Source organism: Venturia canescens, chromosome 5 (assembly GCF_019457755.1).
Source record: "Venturia canescens isolate UGA chromosome 5, ASM1945775v1, whole genome shotgun sequence".
Taxonomy (NCBI): domain Eukaryota; kingdom Metazoa; phylum Arthropoda; class Insecta; order Hymenoptera; family Ichneumonidae; genus Venturia; species Venturia canescens.
In genome coordinates, this window is record NC_057425.1 from 18,743,791 (window position 1) to 18,754,809 (window position 11,019).

The 11,019-nt window shown below is 33.2% G+C and overlaps 1 protein-coding gene across 1 annotated transcript; it reads right to left on the bottom strand.

Moving 5' to 3' along the window:
- Positions 1–584: 584 nt before the first annotated feature.
- On the bottom strand, positions 585–1,308 carry LOC122411338 (DNA endonuclease RBBP8-like). Its single transcript, XM_043420082.1, has 2 exons — positions 832–1,308; positions 585–746 (listed from the first exon to the last, which is right to left on the bottom strand). Exons 1-2 carry the CDS (start codon positions 1,306–1,308, stop codon positions 585–587), a joined length of 639 nt encoding a protein of 212 aa, XP_043276017.1.
- Positions 1,309–11,019: the final 9,711 nt, after the last annotated feature.

The following is an 11,019-nucleotide window of genomic DNA, read 5'->3' on the forward strand; positions in this document are numbered from 1 at the left end:
AATCATTCTATTCAATATCATCATCCGTATGAACAAAAAACCTGAAATACAGCATGAATGCTATAAAATAACTAGAGACAAGCACATTGGTCATTTGAGCAGTCACCTGTAAAATCATGGAAATCAGTAGTAGTAAATAATGATAAATATAATTAATAGAATTTGACACATTTCCTAATTAAATGTTTTTGAGTATTTATTTTGATTCTCTGACATAAAAACATTGAGGCATGATTTTTGTAATTATGAGACATAATTGTTATTAAAAAAAAAATTTGGGGTTATAGATTAACGAACGGATTTTTTCCGCAACTGAGTATGATATAAATCATTTTCATTTCCGTATAATTTTGTCATATGAATCCAATCCTCAGGACTCATTTTACTAAACTTCGAAATAACTCCAAGAACTCGCACATCCACACTGTTTAACGTCTTAATGATTCCGCTCTACATCGGGACGTTAAATTCTGGAGTGTTGAAAATGAAAATAGCGTGGAACTAATATTTTTTTTCAAATATCAACCTACTCGGAATAAAACGTGCAGCAGGATTTTTACCAATTGAACAACGGATAGATCGCGTTAATTATCACTGCTGTCACAGAAATTGGGAGAATCTGGGAATTCCGGGTTCCAGAAACCTGGCGGAGTTGAATATCGCGGATTGAAGTTGGATCTGTGACGAGAACACTTGTCTTTACGTTTTTGAATTTCGATATCTGATAAATCCAAATTTGCATAGTACTGAAATCAATAATATAAAAAAAAAAAATTAATATTCGAAAATGATTCTAATATTTTTTTATGAAAAAAAGTAAAAATTACTAACCTTTTCACACTGTGCACAGTCCCAACCACGCAATTTGTTCTTTTTTGCCACATTTCGCTTGACACCTTTGCGAGCATATTGTGAACTGTTTTTTATTTTTTGCGGTGAGCTGTTTGATGCTGAGATATTTCTGATCAAATTACGAAAGTTTACAGATAAATTTTCGGAATTTTTGTTAGATGTTCTTCTGAAAGGTCGAACTCTATCAGAATTTCCACGAGGATCTGTGACTTTTGAACAGCCATTCCGAGGCGGTTTGTCCTTCAAATCGTATCTGAGAACATCAATTTCGGTTGGTGTGAAAAAAGTCGCATCTATGGAATCTTTGAAAGGAACGCGTTGTGAAGTTTTCAAGTTGCTGGGAACGGGATGTTTTTTTCTTATCTTTCCAAGATTCTGCTCTTTATCCGTTCGTAAAGATGAGTCATCTACAGCTGTGTATTCCGTACAAGTGTTCACAAAATCCTGGGAATACATCAAAATATCATCATCTTCGTCGTCGAACAGTGAGGGAGAAGTTTCGTCAATTTGACTTGCAGTTGGAATGACGATAATAGAATCCTCCTTTTTTAAAGTGACAGCGTCGACCTTTTTTTTAGCCAGACCAAATTTGATCTCTTCATTCGGAGTAGAAGTCGACCGTTGATCCTGCCTCGTTGAATTTAGAAATTTATTTTTCTTATTTCGTTTTTCAATTTGATCGAAAGTTTGTTTTTTCGACAAATAATTCTCGTCGAATAAATTGCCCAAATTGTAATCAAGATCACGTTCTGTTGTCAAGTCTTTTTTCCGGCAGTGATGAGATTTTGGCAGCGATGAAGAATTAAAGCATGTTAAATTTTTTTCCACAAGCGGTTTCCTAGCCTCATTCTTTGCCGATGTTTCCTTGTTTTCAAATTTTTTAAGTAAATTTGAAGTTATAGATTCCAAATCTTTGTACGCTTTTTTTATTGTTCGAGTTCGTTGTTGTGCTTCTGGAAATAAGATTAGTTGTCATCACAAAACATTTTTTATAGTTGAGTCACACTTGAGAGTTCTTACGTTTGAAAGCGTTCCGAATAACTTCAAAAGCTTCTGAAACTTTGTTGTCTTCATCGTCAAGAAGTTCATCAGTGAGAAATTCGATGTAAGGCAATTGTACATTTTGTACATTCGAAGGAAACATTATGAAGTCTCGCTTGTTTTTTGTCTTCTTTCACAGACAAAAAAAACATCCTATTATTCAGCGGACCTTAACTCAATTCAACAAATTTCAATTTTGCCCCACGGAATTGGCAACAAGAGATTAACACTTAATCTTTTGTCAAATATTTACGAATTATTAAAGAATCTCAACGATTATTTGCTCTCTTGCGTCTAATAAATATTAAATAAACTAAATAATTGGATGGTCAAAACATTAAAATTTTTCTATTCAAAATAAAATGCTGCACTTGATGATAAGTATTTCCTCAAAAAAAAATATAATGTCCGTTTTCTTTAACATTAATCTGAGTTTAAGCTAGTTAATCCAAGTGTTAAATACCGTTTATACGCATTTTGATACGCGTATTTACAATATAGGGCGTTACTTATTTGCCAGAACAAGGTGGCCATACACCTTCAATAATATTGCACAATATAGATGATTGAACAATATTATTCAACGTGTAAGGGTAGTATTGAAACATTCGTCAATGATTAAACAGATGTTTAAGCAAATTTAAATTGAACGCGTCCAATACATCATATAACATTATTGTGCAATATTATTGAAAGGGTCGTCGTTTTTATCAAATCAAATCCAAATCGTTTTTACGATTTTGGATTTGGGAAACGTGAAATATTTCGAAATTTAAAAAAACGGGCCAATTTTACACGTATTTTTTATTTTTATTTAACTAATCAAAACAAATATGTGACGACAAACCTCGATTTTTATACGACGATATCTAGAGTCGCCGTAGCGACTCAAAAAATTACACGCTTTTCAACACACACATTTTAACACTTCTATTTACTACTGCAGACATTACTGAATCAGAAAAAAGCGCCGTGTAAGCGTAGTCATAACCGTTTTTACGATTTTGAATTTGGTAAATAGGAAATATCTTAGAATTAAAAAAAAATGGCTAAATTTACACGGATTTTTTATTTCCATTTTTATATAACCAATCTAAACAAATATATGACGACAAACCTCGATTTTTATCCAACAATATCTTGAGTCACGGTAGTGACTCAAAAAAGATCCAAAATTCGTCGGTCCAGTTCACAGGAGGTACACATTCACTTCGTTGAAATTTTTGGATTCGTCTCACAGTTTCGCTTAATAAGACTTTACAAAGCGTTCACAAAACAGACGAGGAGAATTGAAGTCATTCATTTTAAAAATAATTTTATTGAGCCTCACACTTATTCTATAGCTTGTCTGAGAAACAACTACCTAATATACTGCTCGCAAAAAATTGAATAAACAACACAAGTTGTCTTGACAACACGTATACGCACAAGATCTAAGAGAATATGCATGGCTTACTTCAATAGGAATCAACTCCTGTTCACTGTTTTATCCAACGTGGTTTAGAGTGGTAACTCGCTTAACCAACAGATAAAATGAACACCCACCATGGCACGATCATAGTGGAGATTATAAGTGTACTATGTATATTTGAATTATGAGATCCCTGAATCTCTGTCATCTTTACCGGTGACGCTGTTACGATTCTACATTGATCTATTACAAAACGAATAAGTTCGTAATGAATGATTTATGTGAAAATCCTTCAATTTATGGTAGTGTGAATGAGACATACGGATATGATATGGAAGCGGCATTCAATTAACTTTCTCATAATAAGTTTCATTTTATAGTTTATATCGTACTTACATGTTGCGATTGTGAAAGGCAATATTGCGTTATGCATCACGGAAATGGTAACTGCAGTTTCGAATCGTGCGCAGTAATTTGATTACACATGAACACAGAGTCTCAAGCATATATAACAATCGCAATATATTGCTAGGTTATTACCGATCTTTGAAATAAATTTCGCGGAACAACGCTGGAGAAAAAGTGATCGATAAACTTTCCGGTAAAATCTATCTGACAGATAGTTAACTGACAGTTAGATAGTCAATTGAAACAAAATCCGCACGTTCAATAAAATTGACAGCCATTCCCATCAATATTTTCGTGCCAGCAAATATTATTGAAGGTGTGTAGTGTTCTTAAGTTGGAGGAAATAACCAAAGGCGATATGGAGAAAATGTCGACTAATGATGAGAATATAAATATCGTGGACGGTCAACCAAAAAGTGCAAATATACATGTAAGTACTTCTGAATACTAGTGATAAGTCAAACTGGAAAAAAAAATTTAGTCTCGCTCTAATGATATAAGGATGAAACATGTAGATAATAATTTAAAAAACTCTGTAATGAAAAATGTTGAGATGCTTCAAAAGTTATATGATGATAGGAACTAAGATCCTCTTATCTTTTGAACGCGATGATCGTGTTATTGAATAAAAACTATGAAGTTTATCAACGTAGTTAGATATGTAATCAAAAAACCATATTGCGTGTAAGTTAAAAAATACTCCGCTCTTAACATTTCAGGAACTAGTGGTCAACAAAAATAAGGAATACGTAATAGAATACATCGACAGAGAAGGGTGCAATGGAATAACAGCCCGGGCGAATGAGATATTCTTACAAGATGCTAAAAGTAAAAAAATTTCAAGAGGTACAGACGAAACGATTGAAAAATACTTCCGAAACCCGATGAACCAGCACTCTCTTAGAATTCGTCAACCGAATGAAAGCAATCAGGAAAAAGGCGGATATGAAAGGATTCGCGTGATAAAGTGTCTTGGTGAGTGAGAAATGTATATTATATTGATATAATAAAATACATAATGACTATGGTGGAAATATTGAAAACATCTCCTGGAGGATAGATCTGTATCGCCTGATGTACTATAGATTCACAGGAAAATGAAAACGAAAATGGGAATACCTTCGAGCGTGCTAGGCGAATTCCTAAGAAGAAACCTCTAGAGGAGTCCCCAGTGATCAAGTATAGTCCAGCACTGATATCTGTCAATGAAAAAACCACTCGGAACAATGACGAAGAATTATCGAGATCGGGATTGAGGAAGAAATGCCTTCAAAAAGACGTAAGTTATGAAACAATCTACAACGGGTATTACAAAAAAAAATGAGAAAAGTGATATGGCTTAGTCTAAAAAAAATTACGCGATGCTGAAATTTGCAACATTGGAGACCAACGAAATTAACGAAAAAAACATATATGATTCACCATTTTTTTATTTCACGAATCATTGATATGAACTGAGTAACTATGAATTCCAAATTAGGTAGGTAACAGAATTGGAGAATTACTGGAATTGTTAGAGAGATTTTTCAGATCATTTCTTTGGACTTCAACGTTGCAAACTTCAGTGTCATAAAACTACAGCATCTGAGGCGATTTTCATTTAACTTGTTGCAAGCATAACTTTGGGGAAATACTGCTGTTTAGAAGTTTGCTATGACGCACATGAAATTTTCGAAAAGAGGCATCAACAATTTGGATCTTATTATGATATCCGCATGTTTTGCCAACGGAGATAATTATGTTTCAGTACATTTAAGTTAAGAGTAAAGCTCAGTGACATACTCGTAATATAAAAATGTTATCGACCGTTGCATCAACTCAGTGCAAAATAAAAACGTCAGAAGGATCAAAATTTCATGTCAATAACACTATTATTTTCAGAACACGCGTAAAACCTTGAAAAAAACGTCAATCCTTACACAAAAACAACTGACCTATGACTTTACAGAAATATTACCGGTAAAGATAAAATAAAATCTATTTAAAGTGCAATGGAAATGGAAATAGATGTAACAATTAACATAATTTGTATTCATTCCGTAGATAAACAAGGAGAACCGCCAGGCCTTAAAATTACAACGTCATTCAGTCCACGATGAACGGAGTCAGGATGACGAGAGTATGGAAGAGGTTTGTTGATGGAAACATACCCGCTGGTATGATGTTTCATACGTTAGATAGACGAAACCGCCTAAACCGTTTTTACAGGAAAACTGTGTAATTTAAAGGAACCGTTGGCTCCTCGTAAATGGAAAAAAATTTTGAGAATTGCATCTTCATCTGACGACGACGATGACAGTAATGACGACAATAATACAAACGAAACCAATGTAAGTGTAACTAAAGGATGATGTGGAGACCGTACATGTTCAACAATTATTGAAATGCGCATATCATCACTGCATTGAGATAATCACTAATATTATCTCCGATAATTTAATGGCCATTCCGAAGAACGGGAAACAACGTAAATATGTGTTTTAATTTTGAAATTGTACAGATACCAATTTACTGCGAAAAAAAAGCAGATGATATCGTCAATGGAAGGGAGGGACGAGAAACCAGTATGGAAGACCAAATATTCAATGAGGCAAACCGTGACTTGAATCACCTCAATGAAAAAGTTTTATCAATCCACGATGATGGACACGCATTGAAAAAGCATAATTCTGTAAGTGAAACGTAATTTTTACTTTTAGAAAGTATTTCCACAGGCATTATCGTTACAGTATAGTAATAAAAAATAATGCTATTCTATAAATAATACAAATGTATCAATATTTCAATTCGATATCTATTTTCATTTAGCAATTCAATATTCAACATAGTCAAAATACTTTCATATATAAAAAATTCGAATTGAAAATGAAGAAAAATACTAATGTAGAGAATCGTCAGTTGAAGTGAGTGTATAAATATTAAATAACCTGTTTTTGTAATCCATTATCACTCGCAATGCAGAACTAATCATGCCAATAATCACAAATAAATAAGTGCAAGGAAATAATATGTTGAGAGCTGACGTGTTCTTGTAAATCTTGGAACCAATCAACAGATACCGGTAGACGAAACACCATTCGAGTATGACAAGGTTCAAAAAACCAGGTTGACATTCGCTGTGGAAAGTCAAAAAGCTATTGAAGACAACGATAATCCCAATGATGGGAACGGTTACTATAAAGCGATGCGTGAGAAGGAAATCTTAATGGAAAAACTTGACGATGTAAGTAGAGTGATATCGGAAAATCATTACGTACGTAGTAGGAGTTGACGAGATTTCAAAATTAATGAAGAATGGAATAATATAGGAGAATAGAGTTAAGCATATGATGATTAATGTTGAATTAATATCGAAATCAAAAAAGCAGGTTCATGTCGTGGCGTCCACAAACGAGGTCCAAAATATAATAGGCGGAAGAATACACGTAGAGTTGAAAGAGTATACGGAACTCACAAACGCAAATATGAGAGTTACCGATAAGAGCGCTGGCGAGACGGCAGTCAGGGATGAATGTGACAACATTGAAAACGACATCGAGACTCAATTGCAACGCGTAAGAAAGAATATTTGTAATTACGGCCAAAAAATTACGATATCAGGTGAACCTTGAAGTAGATTGGTTATGAAAAAGAAAATTAGAAAGCGCAAATTATCTACATCAAAATACAATCGGTAGCTAATTACCGTAGCGTACGAATAGTCAAAAATTGTCAATAAATTGAAATAAAAATAAAAATTGATGTGAAGGGATTTTAAAAATAGAAAAGAAATCTTATAATATGCACGAAAGGTTAATAAAAGGTTAAATAACAATAATAATGAGTTTGAGGTACTTAACGAAACAGATTCACGAAGATGTTTCAACGGTAGCTCCCATTAAAAAACCAACTGTTACTGAAACAAGAATATTACGCAAGGGTGAAAGCGTACTCATGATGAGCCAAAGACAGTATGCGACAACGAATTCCTGTATGGCTAATGAAAAGGTATACTGTTATATCAGCTTCGAGCTCTGAAATTGTAAAACGTTAACGATTTAACAAATTTAAAGGTAGCAGTAAAAGCTTATGAAACTCCGATCCGGAAAGGAGGCCCGCGAAGATTCAAATTAGAATTCCCAATGGACCCATCGCGGAATTCTGTGGGAACAGACTGTAATGTTAATCAAAATGTAAACTATTAAACCATAATAATGTATGATTAAAATTATTTGGTAAGATTGAATATGAATATGTATGAACAAAAATGATGATTTGCAGAAAGATAAATCTCTACGTCGGGAGGCTCGAGAAATTACGACTTGGTGCAACGAGTCAAGCAGTGGTGAGGAACAAACGGAATCGAATAGAAACGTAATAACCTCGGTACAGCAAGTGATTCAAACAATGGGTTCAAATAAACAAATGAGCGAGGAACGGACGAATAAAAATTGCAGATTACCTCGAGACAAAAAAACAAAAACGAAAGCTAAATTGAAAAACAAGGAATGCGACGGAAAAAGATACTTGGGTAAAAAGGAGGTAATAAATAAAAGCAATTGTACAAAATATAGTAAAGTCATGAGAATATTCGTCTTTCCTTCATTGTACATGTTGGAATCCGATAAAGGATGAATTATACCAAGATCGACGTTATGAAATAAAATTGAACACATTTGAATTAATTGAAAATTAGTAAATTTGTAGGAAGAAGATTTGTATGACTTAATTGATGATGACAGAGAGACCCAGAATGCATCGATATCGTATGATAAAACTACGATCGTCAAAGAAATTGTACCGAAAGTAGCATCGATGGAAAAAAAAGTACGCAACAAAAAAATTGTCTCAAAGGTAAAAATGAAATTGAGGAGGTCCTTACAGTGCTTCGGAATGGATACACAGCATATGTGTATGGGGACCCTGTGTACGGACATCTGAATCATTCAACAATGTCACTTTGCTCGATAAATGTGTGGTAATCCGTTGAAAATAATGTATCGCAAACATGTATATGCACAGGACAAAAATTTTTACGACGAATTTGATCCTAAAGAGGGGACATCAAAATCATGTCCATCGACATCATGTCGAAACGCAAACGACCATAATATAATTGAATGTAGAGGGTTACCGATGGAAACCGGGAATACACAAAGGACAATTATCGTCAAAAAGGTAAAATTGAATATAAGAAGGTTTATAAATAAGGTAGAATAGAATAGGAAAAATTACAAGTGACGTCTGGAAAGTTTAATAATGCCGCAGTGGTCTAATCAACGTAAGATCGTTGAATAATGATATTAGTACAATGGTTTATTTCAACAGTAACTGCTTGTGCAAAACGACATACACGTTTTATATAGTGAATAACAATGAATCGATTAGTATGAGATTAATATATGCATACTTGTTTCCACGTAAAAGAAAGCAAGGAGCACAGGCAACACCGGTAAAAATGAAACTACCCTAAAATCATTAAAGACTCTCACGGAGACTGCCGAATACGATTCTGAGTGTACAGAGGAACAAGAGGATGATGGTTGTTGTGGTAATCGTGCACGTACGGGCAAAAACTTATGTAAGGTGGAGGAGGTAAAACAGCATTGAAAAACATTCATAATATCTACAAATTATTGTCAAACATTTTATTTGAGACCCACAATCAACGTTGTGTTTGCGACGAGTATTATTTTGTAACATATAATTTACTTTATAGTTGATTCAAGTAACAACGAATATTGGAAAAATGTTGAAATCAATCCGAAAAGATATGATAGCAGAACAAATAAAAACAAAGAAGGCTCCTCATGTAGAACCTTTAGTGGATCTAAGTACGGTACGAAATAATGAGAATGTCGAATTAGTACGCGGAATAGTTTTCAAACAATCGGTATTGATAAAAGCTTGCGGAGCTGTTAATTTGCGCCGAAGATTGAACTATTTGATAGACAATTATTGGACGGCAGAAGAACAGAAAAAATTGGTACTGTCGAATAATAAGATGACTAAACGAAAAGGACAAATAAAAATTCCTGAGAAAATAATTAAGGGACTCATTGGTAAGTATTTATAAACCTAAAATACGACATGAATGCTGTAAAAAATAAAAAAACTAGAGACCAGTACATTTATTCAACAAAATAAAAAAAAAAATAACTGGAAGCAAAAAATTGCAACCGCAAAAAATATAAAGACAGAACATCACAAAAACAAATTGAGACTAGAAAAATGAAGATCATAAAAATTTAAATAAAAACACCAAACGAAAAAAAAATTATAAACCAAAAAATGTAAACTTAAAAAAATTTGGCCGTTGTAATAGGCCATTTTTTTTAGCTCACATTATCTAATCTTATACTCATAGATTCATCAAGTACAACGGTTAAATTTTTCTCAGTTTCAATTTTTTAGTTTATTTTCTTTTTCATTTTTGATCAATATCGAAAATGTGTGGAAAAAAAGCATAATTTTGGGATAAAATTTGCATAAATAATTGAATCTTTTGAATACATTAAGCTAAAGCGAGGTGGATGGGAAGAAAAAATATTTAAAATAGTGTACTTGTAATATAAACTATGAACTTCTGTAATTATTTTTTTCATTAAGAAAAGAAAATTTTAAACCAATTGGATAAACGATCGCGCCACCATCGGTAGTTCGGATCGCCAATTTGATGAAAGAATTGTGTCAAATTTTTTTTCAAAATATTTGAAAGTTTCTAAATACCATTTCATATAAATAGAGGCTATTTTGAATAATTTTTTATAGAAACTATTTAAAATATCGAAACAGATGTATGCTTTACCCTTCAACAAACGAAGGAAATTCCGACTGATGGTTTTACAAGCCATGAAGATGGAAGGAAGTTCCTAGCTGCTAAATTGAAGGGCAATCGACATAACCAAAAAAGGAAAGGGAATAACCATTTGAAAAACCAACAGCAATGTGAAGAGCCAAACGTGGCTGAAGAGAATTTTGCATCAGATGACGATTCAGCTAGCGAATAACCAAAATGGACCAAAATGGCAAATTTAAAATTTATTATCAAAACTTATTGTAATTTAAGTTACAAAGATGACTAATTTTCTAATAAATAGGTACGTTAATTTTCTAACATATAAGTACATTTATTTATAAACCACATTTCATGACGGGTGATAATTTAAGATTTATTCCGAATCGCATCGTGTCATTTGTTCTTACTATTTAGGAGTAGAACGGAAACCATCGAAATGGTTGTTCTTCAAAAATCTACAAAAGTTGACATATATATGGGGCATTCCACACCAAACCACAGAACCCGTGACCATCACCTTTTTTGATTT